The 22610-nt window shown below is 41.0% G+C and overlaps 1 protein-coding gene across 1 annotated transcript in view; it reads left to right on the top strand.

The window, feature by feature from the left end:
* The first annotated feature begins 7130 nt into the window (after positions 1-7130).
* The window catches only part of LOC141140390 (vomeronasal type-2 receptor 26-like), a 122260-nt gene continuing 106780 nt past the window's right edge, over positions 7131-22610 (top strand). The window contains exon 1 of the mRNA XM_073629546.1: positions 7131-7348. Coding sequence (XP_073485647.1) covers positions 7131-7348 — 218 coding nt within the window. The remainder of the gene's footprint in view (positions 7349-22610) is intronic.

Below are 22610 nucleotides of genomic sequence, written 5' to 3'. Positions count from 1 at the left end.
ACAAGACAAACAATGAATTTAATCCTACAGAGGCTGAATCCTTCTTCTCAAAAATAACCTTACCTGAGTTATCTCAGAATCAAAAAAGCAGTTCGGATGAGCCTATAACTATAGATGAAGTTGCTAACGCCATAAAAGACCTAAAACTTAACAAAAGACCAGGCCGAGATGGCTACTCGGCTTTATACTATAAAACATTCTCTGAAATACTCTCTCCCATTCTCACTGAAACTTTTAACAAACTTTTAGATGGACATTCTTTTCGGCAAGAAACACTAATGGCAATTGTTTGTATGATCCCAAAACCCCTTTCTGATGATACTTCCTGTGTGAATTATCGGCCTATCTCTCTGTTAAACCTCGATATTAAATTATTAGCAAAAATAATAGCAAAACGCCTCAATAGCATTATAGGAAAATTATTACATAGAGATCAAGTAGGCTTCATGCCAAATAGACAGGCAGGCGATAATATACGCAGGGCAGTGTTATTGGCACATATTGCTAAAAAACAGAAAATCCCTTTATGTTTTCTATCTCTCGATATTAAGAGGGCATTTGACACAGTATCCTGGCAATATATGCAATATTCATTACAAAAATGGGGTTTTGGACCCCACTTTTTAACATGGATCAAAGCATTATATAATAAACCCAAAGCCTATATAAAATATGCTGGATACAAATCTGAAGCCTTTAATATCGAAAGAGGTACTCGACAGGGTTGCCCATTATCTCCCTTATTATTTGCCCTTATACTCGAACCCATGGCCCAATACATCAGAACAAACCAAACTATAACTGGCATTGAAGTAGGAGGTATTACACACAAACTATGTATATTTGCAGACGATATATTACTTTTTCTATCACCACCACAGGTCTCTGGTCCTAACTTAATATCAGCTCTTGATGGATTTGCAGCCCTATCCGGCCTTATGATTAATCCTAAGAAATGCCTAGTGCTTAATATTTCACTCACAAACATGGAATTGATCCCAGCTAGGGCTGCACTCCCATTCACATGGGCAGAAAAATCAATCCCATATCTTGGAATTCATTTAACAGCATCTCATTCTGACTTATTCTCAACCAATTATCCTCCTGTATTAAGACAGATCACAAATCTAATAAGACAATGGTCGCAACTTCCTTTATCCTGGATAGGGAAGATTAATGCAATCAAAATGACTATTCTACCCAAATTGCTTTATCTATTCAGAGTCCTCCCTATTCCAATTCCTTCCTATTTTTTGAGAATAGTACAAAAAAGAGCAACTTTGTTTATATGGGGCTCTTCTAAACCATGTATACCTATACACACACTACATCTTCCCAAAAATAAAGGAGGCCTGGGATACCCTAATTTTACTAACTACTACAGAGCAGCACATTTGGCCAGTCTGTCCAAATACCATGCAAAACAGGAAATCCCATTATGGGTGTTTATAGAGGCTTCAGAAAATGACCCTCTATTAATATCAAATTTATTATGGCTTGATCCTAAAGACCACTTTAAAATTCATAATCCCATAACTAAACACTTCTTATCTCTCTGGGATATACTAAAAACCAAATATCAGTTACAATCTCCACACAATCCTCTCCTTTCTTTTATCAGAAATCCGGCCTTTTATCCGGCATGGATCTACCCAAATTCTTTTAAAGCTTGGACAACATCAGGCATTCAGACACTAAATGACTTCATAGCATCTAAATCATTCCTTTCATTCCCATCGCTTAGAGAAAAATATGATCTACCAAACTCTGAGATATTTAGATATCTCCAAATCAAAAATTTCTATACACCATTCCTAAAGGGGGATACACCATTATCCCAATTATCCATTTTTGAATCAATCTGCACAAAAGATCCATTTGCTAAAGGTACAATTTCATCACTTTATAATCAATTATATGGAGTAGCAAATCTTAATAGACCCTCTTACGTTCAGAGGTGGGAGGAAGACCTGGGACGAACTTTAGAAGACACGGACTGGTCTAACATATGGCTCACATCTAAGTCATCTTCACCCAACATCTTAGCACTGGAGACAAATTATAAAGTCCTAACTCGCAGGTACCTTGTACCCGCTAGAGTGGCAAAATATTCACCTAATACCTCAGCTCTTTGTTTTCGAGGATGCCCAGAAATAGGCACATATTTACACATATGGTGGACATGCCCAATAATCCAAACCTTCTGGAAGGAAGTCTTTGTGATTGCATCTAAAATATTTAAAAAAATAATACAACCAGATCCATATTTAACTTTACTTAATCTAAAACCGGAATGGTTAACACTCTCTCAATTCAAACTTATAATCCAACTAATAACGGCTGCAAAACAAACAGTGGCCAAGGCATGGAAATCTCCTACATTGGTACTAGCAGAAACAATTCACAGAATGAATAATACAATGTCCCATGCTAAGATGGTAGCCATCGATCAAAATCAAATTCCAAAATTTGAAAAACTTTGGCATCCTTGGATAAAACAACAGTTCCTGTCAAACTTCAATGACTCTGTCCTGTTGCCATGGTAACAGATTAAATGACTTACAGAGACACCCATTCTAAGGCTTCAAAGAGAACTAAAAAGAATAATAAACTGATGAGCGGGACAACCTTGTGGACCATACCTCTACCTTTCAACCCTTTTTCTTCTTTCTCTTTCCTTTTCTCCACCTTACGATTAAAGCTCATTATCAGAATTTATTTGACCTATATACACTCTACTTGTAAACAATATGTATAGTAGGTATAAATCATTTAAATACCTACAAAAGTAACTAAGGAAATGATATATATCTTTAATTTAGGTTTACGTGAACCCAATGTTTAATATTTGAAATTTCATGATATTTACCTATATAAACCCTACTGTAAAACAATGAGCTTACTTTATAGATCCTTGTAAACTTACTTTATGTATCTTTATAACATTGTATACTCAATAAACTTCTTTTGACAAGAAAAGTATGGATTGCAGAACATATTGCCAATATAAAAATAGGTTTTAAAGACCATAACATATCACTACATTTCAAAATACATCATAGTCGGGATCCGTCTGGATTTAAATTTTGGGGCTTCGACCATCTCAAACCCTTTTGGAGAGGCGCTATCCTAGTAATAGAACTCTCTAAACATGGCCTTATTTTTCCTGTCCCCGTTGAGACATTTAAATGCTCATGTCCAATCAGATTGCTGGAGCTGATGACTGTCATCTGTTACCAGGATTGGTGGAGTGATTTGAGGCACTTGATTTTATGGCCAGTCAGGTTGCAAAGCCTGGTGGCCATCATCTGTTACTGGGAGAGCCTGATTGGCTAGATGCTTAAGGCACTGTTATTTAAATCCAATGAGATGTCATGTGGCCACGCCCTCTGTAGCAGTCAGTGATGACGAAACCGGTCAAGGCGTGACCTACACGATAATCCATGAGTGATGCTTGCGCTGCACCATCCACTACCACCTACCAGGAAGATAGTGTGGTGTCTGCAGGGAAACACACATCCTATCCTGGACGGCTGGACATGGCGACAGCGCCCTCTGGGCTTATTTATCTGCTTGTTTTACTGTGTTACAATGTACGTAGTTAGGATTAAGGGGACCGCTGCTGTATAGGGGATTTTTACATTAATAAACAGGATTACGCTATGTTGGTGTTACTCTTGTGTTTTATGGTATATATGGAGCCTCTTTACCTGCGGACCCTGCTGATGATGAGGACTTAGTATTGAAATGGATGCTGAATACCTTACTCAATGCTCTTTTATTAGCGGCTTCTGGTGAGTTTGACCACCTAGGGGAGTGTGCATCACATGGTGGAATACGTTTTCTTTCTGGTGTAAAGGTGAACGTTTGGACATCAATGATTCTACACCTATAAAAGCCTTGAACTGGCTTCATTATTACCTTCTACATAGAGACTTAGATCTGTGTTTTTGGCCACATGCTGTGACACATTTTTTGTGGTGTTTATTTTTAGTGCTGTTTTAAGTATTTAATGATCCAGCGTGTGATTGCTAGACTTTTATAGAACTGTATTTAATACAATAACATTGCTGGCAATTGAAAAATGTTTAAAAAGAATGGCATGGGGTCCCCCCCAGTCTCCCCCTTATCCGAGCATGCAGCCTGACAGGTCAGAAAAGGGGGGATGAGCGAGTACCCCCCTCCTGAACCATATGCCCTCAACATGGGATGGTGGGTGCTTTTGGGCAGGGGGCTCTGCCCTCCCATCCCAAAGCACCTTGTCCCAATGACGATGGGGACAAGGGCCTCTTCCCCACAACTATGTCATGATGTCTACGATGTTGTCTGATGATTTTTATCTTCACTTTTGCTTCAAACCTGTGAGTGCGGTTAAATCTTTTACTGTTCCAGTGGCTCCTATCCAGATTGCAGACTGGACCTGCACCATGAGGTTGAAGCGTGAGATTGCTCTCCCCTGGAGCGGCTTGGCTTTGCTTTCTACTTCCCCAGGGAATTGGTGAGGTTGGCTTTAAAGTACCAATCCATGATCTTCTTCTTTCTTAAAGAAGAATTCCAGGTATGGCATTTTTTACAAAGTTTGGACAAATCTAACTCTGCATATACCATACCAGTAGGATCTCTCTAGAATCTGGAAATCACTGTAGAAGACAACACAACTACAGTGATCTCCACTAGCTTCTGGGTCATGTACCAAGTGGCTGCCCTGCTGCATTGTGAACACCAGAGGTTATGACAGAAACACCCCACCTCTCCACCTCATCCAATCAGACAATGTTTGAAAATGCAATGCAAAGCATTCTCTCAATGAGATTCATGCTGAACGGCAGACTGCCTGTGTTCCGTATGCAACTGGGCAGCCATTCAGCACAGGACCCAGAAGCTAGTGTAGATCACTGTAGTAAACACTGCTCCACTAGCATTCTGGTTACGTGCTTCAACTTCTAGAGCAATGATCTCCAGACTGTAGCCCAGGGGCCAGATGTGACCCTTGCTTGCTTTTATGCAGCCTTTTGGGCATTATTTCCTCCACTGTCAGCAATGGTGCGGCATAGTTCCTGCCACTGACATGGCCAATAGGACACTATTCCTCCCACTGACACCAATGATGGGACACTATTTCTCCCACTAAATAAAGTATATATTTGCCAGCACACCATGGATTGACACAAAGTAGCATCCAAACGGATAGTTTATTGCATGATCACAACACAAGGAGAGTGCCACATTTCGGAGTCACGCAGGACCCCATCGTCCAGGAACATATGCGATGGGAATATGAAGTATTCCTCCCACTGACACCAATGATGGGGCACTATTCCTCCCCCTAATAGAAAAGAGGGGACACTATTTACATCCACTAACCTCAGGACATTTTCTAATCCTGCTGGCCACAGTCTGCCCCCCCTTAAATTTTGAAGAACAGTAACCTGGCCCTTTGTTTAGAAAGTGTGGGGACCCATGTTCTAGAGGGATCCCACAGGGTATGGTATATGCATAGAACATTGGTCCAAGCTGCCATACCTGGAATTCATCTTTAAAGACACATATAAATCAGTACTTGGGATACTAATTGACTGTTATCCTCCTCCACAAGGGTGCATATCAGTCATTTTTTGGATTACTCAAAGTTCAAGCCAGTGCTATTATTTTGCACAAAAGGACATTCCCTGTCCTCTTTCAGCATATGGAATGCCATTGTTTTGGAATGAACCAAGCTGTCCGGTACTTTTATATTTGCCCCCCCACCCGGCCAAATTAGTTTCAATGCAAAGTGTGCACACCGAAGAAATTCACTGAGACAAGACACAGTTCAGTGTAAAAGTTACTTCTGTGTATTGTTTCCTGTCATCGCAGCTTATATACTATCAACCAGATATTTTGCTATCAGATAAGGCAGGCGTATGCAAACCACAAAACAACCACAAAACATATATATGTTGTGACAAAGTATTGGCTTTAGCTAGGTTATATTCATATAAGGGAGTAGCTACCGATCATAGCCGTGTAGGGTATCTTACTTCCAAAACGTTGATGTTATCTCTTGAGCGTTTTCTCAGAAGCAGGTGCGACCTTCTTTTTAACTCTTTTGCAGTTCAGTTCCACAGTAAGGAAGGGGTGAGCTTCACAGACATCTATTGTATAGGATTAAGGCTGATAAGCAGAAGCTGAAACATATACTTATATATATAGAAATAGGCATTTCATCATGATACTCTTAATCACATCCATTACACCATAAGGCAGCAGGAGAAGAACGGTGGAATATTATGAGGAGAAATGTTGGAGTGTTAAAGGTTAGGAGGAGAAGTGTTGGAGTGCTGAAGGTTAGCAAAAGTGTTGGGTGCTGAAAGTTAGGAAGAGAAGTGTTGGGGTGCTGAAGGTTAGGAGAAGTATTAAAGTGCTGGCAACAGTAGGAAATATAATGTGAAGTTTCAAGGGAGATGTGTCACCCCTACTCAATACAAGGGGAATTCTACACCCACCATTGCGGAGGGAGCCCAAGTAGAAGAATGACTGTAGGAAAAGAAAAAACACAAAGCCATTACTATTTCACGAGTGTAAATACAGAAGGCATGAGAGAAGTAGGTATTCACACACTTGTACACATTTGAAGGCAATGGCCAACAAAAAGGTAAGTAACAATGTGCTTCTTTTACAGGCCAAGCTTAGTTTACAGAGTCACTTTAAAATAATAAAACAGTCATATAGAACAGTTATGTGCATTGTTATTTTAAGTGGAAGAATCGTTGTAATATTATCTGGTACTACCTGTGTATTTCAATCGTATAATCTATTTGGTATAAAAAATATTTCGCACTGATCCTTGCTGAATAGAGTTTATTTTAAAGAAATTCTGTGTCTTGGTTTACAGTTGTTAAAATAATATGAATAATAGAGGACTAAACTTAACCACTCACAAATAAAATACCTGCACACACAACTAAAAGTTAATAGAAGACGATGTCAGTATATTGAGAACAAAGAGAGATGTATGGTACTGAACTGTATAAAAGGAGGGGAGAGAAGCCATCTCATTGTATTTGCATTGTGATACCCATGCTGCAGAGGTCTGTGTCACAATGGAGAATTATAGGCTTTAATTAAAGAAGAACCCAGTGATTGGAGCTATGGTCCTATCATATACCTACATCTTCCAGTTCTGTGTGATCCTGCAATGTATGACACTCTGGAGATCAGGAATGCAGAGTCCAGCCTGTACCCTTCATTTTACTGATGTATTTGATGAATTCCAATATTTTCAGGATGGAGATTTGATCATTGGAGGAGTGCTCACTGTGAGGTCAAAAGAAGATAATCCCAATGTACCTGAAGAAAAGATATACAGGTGTGTAACTTACTTGCTAAGAAGAGAAAAATGTGATCAAGAACAAATAGGACTTTACAAAATGATTGGAAGAAATACATGTGATGGAAATATTATAAGAATGTATATAGAATGTCTTCTCATTTACATGCAAACCAAGCTGTCCAGAAAGTGACAGGGGGTAGGTGACAGGGATCTGAGACAGTGACAGGGGTGGGTGATGGTGACAGGGGGTAGGTGACGGTGACAGGGGATGGGTGACGGTGACAGGAGGTAGGTGATGGTGACAGGGATGGATGACGGTGACAGGGATGGATAACGGTGACAGGGGAAGGGTGACAGTGACAGAGGTGGGTGACGGTGACAAAATTTGTAACAATTTATAACAGTGTCAGGGTGTTGGAGAAGTTGCTGGAAGAGTCTTTTCTTTAAAGCTAAAAAGTGTGGGAATTCCTCTGTCCGCTCTGTTTGTGTGGATGGAGCGATCGTTTACTTTTTGTTGTTGTAAAAGCGATCACTTTAAATCCTCCCTATTGAAACAATGTATTCTGGCAGCGAATCTCTCCACTTTCAGAATACACAGATTTGTGTTCTACTAAGCCTCTGCTTTCAGAAAATATATTATGTTCCGGGGGGCTTTGAGATAATTTTATAACTAAAAATGAAGATTTTTTTATGTGTGCAAAAAAAAAAAAAAAAAAAAAAAAAAAAAAGATCTAGAGGGGACAAGGCTAAATTTTGAGGGGGGGGTTGTGGAAAGTGTTAAGTGCGTTCACACTTTAATTCAAATTGTCACTGTCACCATTCTTTTTACATACCTCAAAAACGAATTAAATTCATTAAATTAATACACCACGCTAAAGACTGTATCCTTTCTAATAAAAGTATTAACAATATTAATAAATGCTGCTACTTAAAAACCAAACAACTATCACCAATTGGGCTAATAATATTATTGTACAAACCAATAATTAATCACACCGTAGCGTATAACACTACATGTAAATGTCAAAATCACTTATACTTTGCATAAAAATATATTAACAAATCAGTGAAATGAAAAAAAGCTAAATTAAAATGAACAATGTGCAAAATGTAGTGCCTGTAACAGACAATTACAAGAGTTTTAAATGTGAGTGGTATAATTTTTAATAAATAACATTTTATTGAATTAATGTACTATTGGAAGCCTTCCTTTTTTTCTTCCACACATATGCGGTGTGATGAGATTCGTCCATCAGAGGGTGTTATAATCAAGTGATGACTGATTAACAATTAAGAACTTTTGCCTTTTCATGAGAATGAAAGACAACAGGATCTGGTGTGTGCAATCCCATAGGGAGTTGGTGTCACTGAATCACATTGGTGGTGGAACATATGGTGTCACTATTCACATGGTGGGGAAATTATCAGTTTGATAGACTCATTGTGAAGATTTTAGTTACATTAAGGGCTGTCTGTTACACGCACAAAATGTTGCACATTGTTCATTTTAATTAATTTTTTTCTAATTTTATTGATTTGTTAATATATTTTATGTAAAGTTTAGGTGATTTTGACACTATTTACATGTAGTGTTATGCGCTATGGTGTGATTAAACTTTTTTTGTCACTGTCACCCACCCCTGTCACCGTCACCCATCCCCTTTTTTAAAGAAAAAAATACTTTGGTTTGAAAATAGGTTGATTTTGGAATGAACAAATGGGAGCAGAAACCTATTAAAGAAATCATAAACATTATCAATATCCCCTCTAGATTCACTTGTCTTCTTTGATCAAAAACAAGAGGATATTTGGTTTGTCTAATATACAGGTAAAGCATAACACAAACAACATAATTTATTTTTAAGTAAAATCTTTGGTAGTTGTAGGGCTGTCATGAACTGTAAGGGCAACCGTAAAATGAATCCATTTGCCATTGTTGAAATATGAGCAATAAAATCACGCATATGCATGTTAAGAGTCCTTCTCTACCAATCAGCTTTGCTGTTGATATCTGTTCTTAAATTCTGGGTTTTCACAACAGGCGCCTCCTGCATGAAAGTATCTGAAGGAAGAACAATCCTTGTTACCAGGAACAATCAGATTCTTCTCCCGTTTTATGCTTTCAGGGTGGAAACAAAATAAACATTTTTGCTAGGACACTTTTAATGCAGAGTGCTACATGTTATCAAAGAGGTCCCTAAGTCGTTTCGCTCAAAAAACTGCAAGTACTTCCAGCATCAAAGAGATTTAAAAAAAAAAATCTACTGAAAAAGTGGTGAAAAAAAAAAGGGCACCAGACAGTGAAGAAAGACTAGAGTGTTATATAATTTAGAAGGGCAGTCCCATGAAAACTTTTCATAGTTGGATTACACCTTCCTCATCAGAGCTGCAAAAAGATACCTGGGGAGCAGATATGGCTTGAAGTATCACCTAATGATGGCACCATTAATGTTACAAAAAGAAAAAATTCTAACAATGACTTTTATGCAGCTGTAAAAAATAAAACACATGTTCCTGCATAACTAAAATAGATGACAAAGTTGTAAGTTCTAGGTGAGGGGTCACATAACAAGCCTGAACAGTGCAAAATGCATGTATCCCAGTTTTGTTCCCCAGCTTTTATGTTCTGTACACACACCATCCAGTCAGGTTTGTAGTTTAGGGGCTCGTTTAAAAGCGTACCTATGGAGTCAAGTGGCCTAAGCGTGAAAGTTCTAATAGCTATGACATCCTATATGTCTATATAATAAACAATTTAAAAGCTAATTGCTTATAAAGACCAAAACGGAATGGGAAGTATGGGACTTTAAAGGTACATCATATAGGAAGAAACACAATTGATGATATAAAAATATACAAATATTTATTAGAGAGACACTTAAAAAAGTAGGGAATACAGTTTACAGTCATAGTCATAGGCATACACCTATACACCTATTACCTATCACTGACAAATGAGAGTACTGTAGTGACATACAAATATAGCCACGTCCAAAAATTTCAACATGTTTTGCCGGGACAGCTTCATCAGGAAAAGGACGTGGTTATTCATTAAATATTAATAAATATAAAAACACATGATGTGTTCAACCTTAGATGTGTAAACAAAAAAGAAAAACATAAATGAATATGTCACACTTCACAAAGGATTAACAGAAATATATAACTTACACAAACATGGCTCCACCATACTCATAAACCAAAAACCACCCCAAAAAAAAAAAAAACAACCCCCCCCCAACCACCACAGACACCCCAACCACGCAAACTCTATACCTCATGGATGATTTCTGGAGAGAGCACAACTGGGAGAGTGCCCAAGGGCCTGCATCCAGATCGGTCCAGAAAAATGGCAGATCGCCCTTAGGGAGGGATGTGTATTTTATGTTATTAAATCAGTCATATAGAGTTATGACCATACCTGCAATATATATCATATGTTGTAAAAACAATATGTAAGTTGAGGATAAAGAGAGCACAAGTCCATAACACAAACTGATAAATGAACTGTACTCACCATTATCCTATTAAGTAAAATTATCTATATTGAGAGCTCATGTGGACGGAAAGGCATAAAGGAAGACATTGGTATATATCAATCAAGTACATGAAACCGTCACGCCCGGCAAACAAATTCTAAAAAAAAATATATATATATATATATATATATATATATATATATATATATATATGTATATATATATAGTATATCCCTATGGCTTTAAGAAGTTTTGCTCACCTCAGTATGTCTCACCACTGTATGAAGGGCTAGACCCCGCCCCAGCCACCACAGCTAGGAGAAACATAGAAGTGGGTGGATGCCAGAAACATGAGCAGCCAAAGCCCCAAAGAGGAGCACAGAGATGGCCAGTATCGATCTATACCAGGGAACAAAAATAGAAAACAAAAGCAAAACTTAAATTAAAACTGAATGCAGAGCAAAGACGCTGACTGTCCTACGTCCAGTTAAGGGGTTACCTAGTGCCTCTGTCCGTGTTCCTCATGAGCTCCCAGATTGCCTAAACAGGTCTGAATCGTATGGGATTTAAATATCCCTCCCCATGGCGCCAAAATGCAGCATGTGACGTCACTCCGCACTGACGCCCCGCAGACGCGAAGGGGAGGTCCATGACCTATGGACTGAAGACCAGAAACTGGGAACCGGAAGTCCAAAGTAGCTGTGACCTCCGGTGTGCAGTCAGACATCCCTGTGATTTTACCATTTTCAAGGATTTAGTCCTGAAAGACTTAGCTAAACTTCCCCCCAAAAAAATTTTCAACCAGTCGTTTCCTATGGAGGGTTTTAAATCAAATGAAAATGGTAACAGCAGGAGCCGTTGGTACGGGCGGGCTAAACAGAGACGGTTTTCACACCTTTATTGACATTCATAAATTTGTGAGGAAGATTAATATCCAAAGATATATTGCTTCCAATTCTTCATATTCTGTACAACACTCTGAAAGAGCTGCTACCTCAGGTAGGGTACACTCAGGGTTGGCTAACCCGTCTGTTTAGCCCGCCCGTACCAACGGCTCCTGCTGTTACCATTTTCAGGGATTTAGTCCTGAAAGACTTAGCTAAACTTCCCCCCAAAAAATTTCAACCAGTCGCTTCCTATGGAGGGTTTTAAATCACTCTGCGATAGAAAGGATCTGGTGGTCTGCCCTGCGGACAAGGGGGGACATTGTCATACAGGACCAACCGGATTATGTTAATGAGGTATACCGGATACTTAATGATCATGACACCTACAAGGAATTACCTAACAATCCAACTTCAGTATTTAAAAAAGAATTGGATCAACTGATTTTAAAGGGTTTTAACTTACATATTCTAAACCATAAAGAGAGGGCCTATCTTGTACCGATTGCACCTAGGATTCTGATCATGTATCACTTGCCAAAAATCCACAAGGATTCTTCCCATCCACCTGGACTCCCAATTATAAGTGGGATCGATTCAGTTACCTCTCAAATTGGTCGCTATGTGGATTTCTACCTCCAGCCTATTGTGAAACGTACTCCTTCGTATTTGAAGGATACTATGGACACACGGTTGGACTTTCTGACGGAAAATGTGCAATCCGAGCTTGTTGTCAGAAATTCCGACCGTGTGTGTGCTCCATCGGACATTTTCCATCGGATTTTCTGACACACAAAGTTTGAGAGCAGGCTATAAAATTTTCCCACAACAAAATCCGATCACGTCAATTCCGACCGCGTGTGGACAATTCCAACGCACAAAGTGCCACGCATGCTCAGAAGAAATTCCGAGACGGAACAGCTCGGTCTGCTAAAATTAGCGTTCAGAATGGATAATAGAGCACTTTTGTCAGGCTGCAATGTTTAAAATAGTTTAATACAGCGCACTCTCTTCTTCTTTATAATGCTAGAAGAATTAAGTAGTTTTGCTGCTCATATTCACACAGACTTCTCACAAACTTCTTTCTTTATTATTTATCATGATTCCCTCAATATATTTTGATTTGTCACATCTGACAAAAAAAAATATATATTATTTTTTTTTGGTTTATCTTTTTTTCAAGGCTGTTTTCTTTTGTTTTTAATTTTTATTTTACTCCAGAATATTTTTGTGTGTGTTTTGTCTGTCAAGTTACCACAACACCATTATTATCTTGTATTATTTAATCTCAAGGAGATTGCTTGGTGTTGGTGTCCCTTGTTAATTTCACATTGTATTTTTGAAATGTACCTGCCTCCTCACAAACAAACTGTCCTTTTTGAAGGAAAACACACATAGGCAAGTATAATTGAAACAAAAATTCCTTTATTAAGGGCTCAGAACCAAAGAAAGAGGAAGGCAACGCTGGATAAACATCAGAAATTGGTGAAGCCTTTGACCCCCAGGGCACACATCAATTATTTTACTGCAAAATTGGTGGCCTGAGGAGTCCATATATAAGGGAGTGCAGTCTGGTCCAGAAGTCCAAGAGATCCTGAACAGCAACAGATGACATGTATGTTCCCAGGCTGTGGTCATACAAGAGACTGCATCTTTTGCCAGACCAGACTGAACCCAGGGCCATCACCCTCTGGTCTTTCTTCCACGCTTCCTTCCCGGCTGTGGCTCTGGTGTTGGAGGTGTGACAGGAGGAGGAGTAGGACCTGGAGGAGGAGGAGGACCTGGAGGAGGAGGAGGAGGAGGACCTGGAGGAGGAGGAGGAGGAGGACTATGGGTGAGCTGACAAATGTGGGTTGCACATGTGATTTGGCCCCTCAACCCCTTATTTAGAGCTTCCAAATTTAAAAACTCACATAAGAGTCGTTGGTCCTCCTCCATCTGCATCATTTTGCATGCAGTTATGGCAGCAAAGTCCTCCTCCACACTGTGGGGTGTTCTAAGGGCCTCGGTAGCCTTCCAAAATAGGCCTATAGCAGCCTCCTCCAGGTTACTCCTCTTCCTGCCACTTTTTCTTTGAAGGCAGAGGGTAGGGACCTGCGTATCGGGCAGCCTGCTTGGCCCGGCCACCTCCTGGCTGAGACTTTCCTGTGTATGAAAAAGGGACATCATTTTAGTTTTTGCTTCATCAATCACAATCATAAATTAGTACTCCAAACTAACATCCATTTAACATCATTGATTGGACAACCAGCAATATTTAGAAGCATGCTATACCTGACTCAAGCTGGGCTCCTCCACATGTTGCTGCCTGGAAGGCCCAGGTTGGGCATTAGAAGCCTCAGCTGGGGGGGAAGGAAGCGTGGAAGGAAGAGTGGAGAGTGCTGGCCTGGGTTCACTCTGGTCTGACAGAAAATACAGCCTGTCATAGTACCACAGCCTGGGGAGATAAATGTCATCTGCAGCTCCTAATCTCTGGGAATCCTGGACCTTCTTGCGCTCCCTTAGATATGTGCTCCTCAGGCCACCAATTAGGATCTTCAAATAGGTGATGTCTGCCGTGGGGATCACAGACTTCACAAATTGCAGCAAATTATCCAGTGCTGCCTTCCTCTTTGTTTGGTTCTTATAATCGGGGTGGTTTATCTGCCACAGACAGGGCAGCTCCCTGAACATATCTATGAAGATTGGCATAAAGTCATGATCCTTCAAGATATCCATTTTAACTGCAAGACACAACACAAGACAAACCCTAATGTCAGCCTAAAGTCTTCTAAACTTGTCCAAATACAGGCCTAAATCTAGAAACAGTATAGGCCCAATTTTAAATCTTACCTTCGTTATCACGATCGGCGCCTCTGGTACTCCTTCCTCCGCTCACAGATCGCACATAAGACGCACGCGTGTTATGCTTTATATACACTGCGCATGCGTGAAACTCCGCCCGCCCCTGATGTTCTTTCTAGTCTATTCCCCGCCCCTTCTCGTTCGGCACAGTGGGGAAGAGCACATGGCGGAGACAGAGCAGGTGTCTGATAATTACACCAACGAGGAGGAGGAAAGCCCGGAGCCTGAAATGTCTGGATCCAGAAAGAGACGATTTAAGGCATCAAATATGCCCTTTGGGGAGATGTTGGAGATGGTGGACATCCTGAAGAAGGCCGACTATGACGGGAAGTATGGACCTTACCCCAACCCCAATGTCAGAAAGGCCAAGATCATGGCATAAGTAGTCAAGAGTCTGTACCGGAATTTCGGGGTACGACGATTCAAGGATCAGCTCAGGAAGCGGTGATCGGACCTGAAATTAAGGGAGCACGAGCAGTACAGAAGGATCGGGAGTGTTCTGCAAAAAAGTAAGTAGTTGTCCTGTCTTCCTATTCTTTCTTTTTATTACATTCGTGCTGCTCCATGTGCTTTTCTTTACTTTTGTAAAGTTGAAAATGCAAACTTTCATGTTCATGGGCACATTGTTCGTTCGTATGAAACACTGTTCGTTCGGCCTAGAAAACATCATTCTTTTGGCCATATGCATTTGAATACATTTTTTCGGCCCTACTTCTATTCAAATAATGTTGTTGTCTAGATGAGTTTGTAAGTAGAATGTAATGCAAACTAGATTCTGTGTAAGGAGAGGACACTCAGCAGCAGTTTTCACATCTGGACACTGGAGCACTACTGTGGGACACAAGAACACCCTTTTTATTAGGGGGTCCCACACAGGTGCTCCAGTGTATACTATAGGGGTGTCTCCATCTGAGAAGCTTGTACAAAACAGGTAAGTATTCAAGCTTGACAAAGGATAAAAATATTTCTTCATCTTGGAACTCTGCCCAAACAGACAATTGTACCCCACTTCCAAGCAATGTTTCATATTCCTATTTCTGCCATCAAATATCTGTGTGCTAAGTATACCTAGTTTTTTTTTTACATAGGGGAGAAAAGACTCGGAGGACACCCCTCATCCGAGGAGACCACAGACCCCCCACCTCAGGAAGAAGTGGAGACCCACCAAAGTCAACAGGAGGAGGAGGACGAAGGAGATGTGGTGGAAATTGTCACCACAACAGGTGAGTGTCTGCGACCACAGGCTCAGGTAAGAGATGGATGCCGTCATATTTATAATACATGGTGTGTTTTTGTTTCTATCTTTTTAGGTGATCATGATGTTGTGGATCCAGGTCATTTCACCTCTGAAAGTGCACAGATCCTGATCGGGGAGATCATGGTGTGTAACAGGGACTTGCAAAACATGCAGAAAAACATCAATGATGTTCAAAAAAAAAGTAGCTGGGAGGAAGGGGTTGCACCCCCAAAACATGTCCCTTGATCACCCCGTGATGGCAGGTAGCACATGTTGACATTCGGCAATTTGTGTGCATCTTCAAAATTTGGCTTTTCCAGGTGTCACTTTACCCCATCTGAACGCAATATCAAACACAGTTTATATATACTCAGATCTGATATTGCCTTCAATTTCTTTAAAAGTTGAACTTTGTAAGTTCTAGATTTGTGTCTTTCTTGTTGGTTTTAAACATGCCTGTTTTACCTTAAATGGACATTTCTACTTTTAGTAATGTGACCCAAAAAATTGTTATACAACAAACATGTTGGTTTGTTTTAAAAACCTTTGATAAATGCACATGTGATTGTGCTGGTATTAAAAAGATTATTAATCAAGAATGTGTGGATTATTGTTTCAACGCTCCCAAACTTTTGTTGTGCTCAAATTGGTGTTTTCTGTGACAATGGGGGTTATTTCCTAAGGGAAAATCCACTTTGCACTACAAGTGCAGTTTCAGTGCAGTTTCAAGTGCACTTGTAGTGCAAATTGTCTTTGCCTTTAGTAAATAACACCCAACAGTGCTTTGTAATGTTACACAATCACTCCATTTTGAGGACTCACCACATTTCTGTCAGGGTCAGTTAAAAGAGACACAAGCAGTAAATGTCACCAAAGATTTTAGTAGTTAAAATGATTTTTTTATTTTAAAAATGTTTCAGACATTGTCTGGCATATTGATGGCCCCCCTACCCGCAAAGTAATCAAGGTATCTAAGACGGACCTCACAGGCACTCAGGGGGGGCAAGCCAGAACGGCCACTTTCAAGCGCCGTCAAGGTTGGTTCATTATGAATTCTGGCTTCAGGCCCAACTGAGGCAGCATAGTTGGCAGAATTTTGCCTTAAAAAGTTGTGTAGAACACAGCACGCCAGGATGATATGATTCAGTTTGTACTCCACCATGTGTATGGGTGTATGAAATAGGCGGAACTGGCTGGCCATGATTCCAAATGTGTTCTCCACCACTCTTCTAGCCGGTAATTAAAAACCCTCTGGTCCGGGGTGAGGGTCCTCATAGGGAATGGCCGCATAAGATGGTCCCCCAGCACAAACACTTCATCCACAACGAAGACGAATGGGAGTCCTACCACATTGTCTTCTGGAGGTGTCAAGTCCAAGCTGCCATTCTGGAGACGCCTGTAGAACTCAGTCTGGGCGATGACTTCACCGTCGGACATCCGGCCATTCTTCCCCACGTCCACATACAGGAACTCATAAGTAGCCGACACCACCGCCAACATCACAATACTATTGAACCCCTTGTAGTTGTAATAGTATGACCCCGAGTTGGGTAGTGGGATGATGTGGATGTGTTTCCCATCAATTGCCCCTCCGCAGTTAGGAAAGTCCAACCGCTGGGCAAAGTGGGAGGCCACAGTCTGCCATGCCTGGGGGTTGGAAGGAAACTGTGGAGTCAAACAAGACAAACAAATATATCATTTTGCACCTAAACAGGGAAAGCAGATTAGACACAAACATTCTTGGCCAACATCAGTATAACATTTATTTTAGGGAGTCTTGAAAGTCCAAGGTATAAGGTCCACCTATCAGATTCCCCCTCCCCCCCTGTCATGGGCCATTTTTAACATTTTGGGGGGGGGGGGATCTTTTGGACAGGTAACCCTCTCCACTTCATTGAGAGATGAATGCCTAAATAATGTGTATTACTTTGGCCAGCCCCTCCTTACTTACACTATTGACAGCACACTGGACAGGTAAGAAGTATCAAAGATACAAAGATACAAAGTACAAAGATATAAATACACATTGTATGCATTTGAGCACATTTGGACATTCTGCTATTTCCTATCAAGATAATAATAGTATACAAAATCTTTAAACAGTACCATTTGAAAGTATTCAGGCAGGCCCTTGCACTACATGCTTTGGGGAATTCATCCATAAATATGACCACAAAAAAAGATGGGTATAGTGTGTATGGGTTTGGCAAAGTCAGCAGATAGATGATTGAGGTTAGATAGAGAATTGGTATTAGCTGACTTAGCAGTTGGGGGAAGGGAGGGTTCCAAATGATTTGGGGACCCAAAAAAAAGCCTCTGGCACTCTACCTGAATTTAAAGCACAAATCACATTTTTAAACATTTTAGGGGGTTTTTATGGTAAAGCACTACTATAGAGCTGACAAAATACATTGTTAAGTGACTACATGAGGTGAATATAGGGCCAGGAGAGCATGCTGGGGAGGTAAGTGAAGGCAAATATGCATGAAGGACAAAAAAAATAAGTACATAAAAATCCAGCATGCATGAGGATAAAGGGGACATTCACAGCATATTACAATCATGGTAATTAGGGAATGAGTAAAGAAATACAATATATTGTTAAACATTAAATACAATAAAATGTGATATAAAAGGATAAAAATCTTACCTTAATATAGTCCTTCTGCAGGACCTGGATGATGGCAGAACAGGTCTCTGGGATAATGATCCCCAGAGCCTGGGGGGAGATGCCTGTTGAGAACTTGAGGTCCTGCAGGCTTCTCCCCATCGCCAAGTACCGCAGGGTGGCGACTAGCCTCTGCTCCAGAGTGATGGCTTGCCTTATGCAGGTATCCTGCCTGCTAATATAAGGGGTCAGCAAAGCCAACAAACCGTGAAATATGGGATCCGTCATCTGGAGAAAGTTCCTGAAATCATCAGGATTATTCTCACGGAGCAAAGGCATGTGACAGAACTGGTCACGCTGAAGCAACCAATTCTTGGTCCATGAACTTCTCCCCACCCTGTTCATGGACTGGACTTGTGTCAAGGTAAGGACCCCAACACCAAGCCCCCGCACAGCACAAACTCTACGAGGAGTACGTATACGCAACATGGCTAGAAAACGGTCGGCTGCTCAGAACGAAGTAACAGAACAGCAAGGCCTGTGAAGAGCGACCTGAAAAACAGCAACGAGTGGACGAGAACGCACTGAATAATCCAATACGAACTGACTGCACGCACTGAAGAGCAGATACAAACCCACAAGCACAAACTGAACAGCAAAAAACGATCTGAAAACCACGAGTCTGAAAAAGCGCCAATTGCCTCTCACCAAACTTTTACTAACACGAGATGAGCAAAGGGAGCCCAAAGGGTGCCGTGCTTGGTTCAGAACTGCCCTTTTCTAGCTTTGTCGTACATGGTGTACGTCACCGCGTTCTTGGTGATCGGAAATTCCGACAACTTTGTGCGACCGTGTGTATGCAAGACAAGTTTGAGCCAACATCCGTCAGAAAAAATCCTAGGATTCTATTGTCGGAATGTCCGATCAATGTCCGATCGTGTGTACAGGGCATTAGACTTTTGGAGAATATTGACATACAGGATGACCTGATAATGGCGACTGCTGATGTGGTGTCTCTGTATACTTGCATTCCTCATACTAGAGGCATAGAGGCAGTCATACATTTTCTTCAACGTGAGGACTCCCTCACTGGTCAACAGAAAGAATATGTGGTTGAACTATTAGAATTCGCTACAACACACAATTACTTCTGGTTCGACCAAAGGTTTTTCCTGCAATAAAAAGGCGTTGCGATGGGGGTCAAATTTGCCCCCACCCTCGCTAATCTTTTCATGGCCAAGTGGGAGGAAGATGTCATCTATTCTGAACACAGACCTTCTCTTGTTCTGTGGGCCAGATATATAAACAACATCCTCCTTCTATGGAAAGGCACCCCTGAATCTCTCAAAAAAATGTTTACGTGTCTCAATGATAATGATCGTGGTATCTCATTGTCATACGAGTTCATTTCTTCGAAAATACATTTCCTAGATCTTGAGATAGAGATCTGTTCAGTACAGTTTAAGTTTCAGACTTATTTTAAGAGCATGGATCGAAACAGCTTTATACCCACAGACAGCTGTCATCATCGATCATGGCTTAAATCTGTTCCTTGCAACCAATTCCTTAGGCTGCGTAGAAATTGCACAGATGTTGACACCTATCTAGTCCAAGCATCCATCCTCAGAGGTTTATTGAAAAGGGATACTATGAGTTAACACTTAATTCTGAGATACAACAGGTGGCAATGGTAAACAGATGTTCTCTTCTTACACCTAAACCTTCACGTGAATCAGACGATTCTTACAAGTGTTCTATGCTTACTACATTCTCTGTTCAGCATAAAGAAATCAAAAATATTATCAATCGTCATTGGGGCATCCTTAAAAATGACCACATCTTGGAAACATTGCTTCCTGAATGACCAAAAGTCATCTTTAGAGGTGCACCCTCACTTCAAGCCAAAATTGCCCCTAATACCATTAATCCCCCTACACGTCCCTCCTTTTTCCATAACATGGTCGGATACTTTCCTTGCAAGAAATGTATGGTTTGCCAACACAATGTCTGTGGAAGACATAAAAGTTTGGAATTTAAATCTAATGTTACTAATAAGGTTTATCCCATTAAATCATTTTGGACCTGTGCCACTACACACGTTGTGTATATGATTACCTGCCCCTGCAGAAAACAATACGTAGAACGTACCATCCGTGCATTTTCCGTAAGGGTAGGAGAACACATTGCAAAGATTAATGCCCCGTACACACGGTCGGATTTTCCGATGGACAATGTCCGATCGGAGCGTGTTGTCGGAAATTCCGACCGTGTGTGGGCGCCATCGGACATTTTCCATCGGATTTTCCGACACACAAAGTTGGACAGCAGGAGATAAAATTTTCCGACAACAAAATCCGATCGCGTCAATTCCGACCGTGTGTGGCCTGTTCCGATGCACAAAGTGCCACGCATGCTCAGAAGAAATTCCGACACGGGATAGCTCGTTCTGGTAAACTTAGCGTTCGCAATGGATACAGCACTTTCGTCACGGTGCAATGTAAAATATGGTTTAACACAGCGCACTCTCTTCTTCTTTATAATGTGACAAGAATTAAGTCGTTTTGATGCTCATATTCACACACACTTCTCACAAACTTTTATTTGTGTTTTTTTAGTGGCATTCCCTCAATATATTGTTATTAGTTGTCACATCTGACAGTTTTATATTTTTTATTTTTTTTTTTTGGTTTTTAAGCCTTTTTTTTTCTTTAATGTTTGGATTTTTTCCAAGGCTGATCTTTGTTCAATGTTATTTTTATTTTTACTCCAGAATATTTTTGTGTGTGTTTTGTGTGGCAAGTTACCCCAACACCATTGATATCTTTTATTATTTAATCTCCATGAGATTTTTTGTTGTTGGTGTCCCTTGTTCATTTCACATTGTATATTAGAAATGTACCTGAATCCTCACAAACAAACCATCATTTTTGAAGTAAAACACATAGGAGAGTATAATTCAAAACAAAAATCCTTTATTAAGGGATCAGAACCAAACAAAGAGGAAGGCAACACTGGATCAACAGCAGAAATTAGTGAAGCCTGGGACCCCCACGGCAGACATCAATTCTTCAACATAAAAATTGGTGGCCTGAGGAGTCCATATGTAAGGGAGGGCAGTCTGGTCCGGGATTCACAGAGACTTGGATAGCAGCAAATGACATCAGTGTCCCCAGGCTGTGGTACCACAAGAGGCTGCATCTTTTGGCCCAACAGACTGGATCCAGGGTCCTCACTGTCTGGTCTTCCTTTCACACTTCCTTCCGGGCTGTGGCTGTGCAGTTGTAGATGTGGCAGGAGGAGGAGTAGGACCTGGAGGAGGAGTAGGACCTGCAGGAGGAGGAGGAGGACCATCTCAAAGCTGTGTGTGAGGTGTAATTTGGCCCCTCATACCTTTAGCCAGAGCCTCAGATATGAGGGCCTCACACATGGCTTTTTGGCCCTCCTCCATCCTCTGCATTTTATAGGCTATGAATGCAGCAAAGTTCTCCTGCCTGGTGTGTGGTGCTCCCAGGACCTCTGTAGCCCTACAAAAAAATCTGATAGCAGCCTCCTCTAGGGTACTCCTCCTACTGCCACTTTCTGTTTCCAGGGGGGGTGGAGGGACCTTGATATCAGCCAGCTGACTCGGCCCGGCCACCTCATGGCTGAGACTTCCCTGTGTATGAAAAAGGGACATAGTTTTAGTTTTTGCATCATCAATCACAATCATAAATTAGTACTCCAAACTAACATCTAGTTAACATCATTGATTGGACAAGCAGAAATATTTAGAGGAATGCTATACCTGGCTCAATCTGGGCTCCTCCACATGTGGCCTGGAAGGCCCAGGTTGGGCGTCAGAAGCCTCAGCCGGGGGGGGAAGGAAGCGTGGAAGGAAGACCGGAGAGGGATGGCCTGGGTTCAGTCTGGCCTGCCAGAAAGTGCAGCTTGTCGTAGTAACACATCCTGGGGACATAGATGTCACCTGCTGCTCCGGATCTCTGTGAATCCAGGACTTTATAGCGCTCCTTCAGATATGTGTTCCTCAGGCCACCAATGATAAACTTTAAATAAGTGATGTCTGCTGTGGGGATCACCTGCTTCACAAATTCACACAATTGCTCCAGTGCTGCCTTCCTCTTTGTTTGGTTCTTGTAATGGGGGTGTTTAATCTCCCACAGACAGGGCAGCTCCCTTAGCATCTCTATGAAGACTGAAATGAAGTCCTGATCTTTCTGTACCATATCCATGTTCACTGCAAGACACA

Source organism: Aquarana catesbeiana, linkage group LG01 (assembly GCF_042186555.1).
Source record: "Aquarana catesbeiana isolate 2022-GZ linkage group LG01, ASM4218655v1, whole genome shotgun sequence".
Classification (NCBI taxonomy): Eukaryota; Metazoa; Chordata; class Amphibia; order Anura; family Ranidae; genus Aquarana; species Aquarana catesbeiana.
This window is presented reverse-complemented; position numbering and strand designations above follow the sequence as displayed.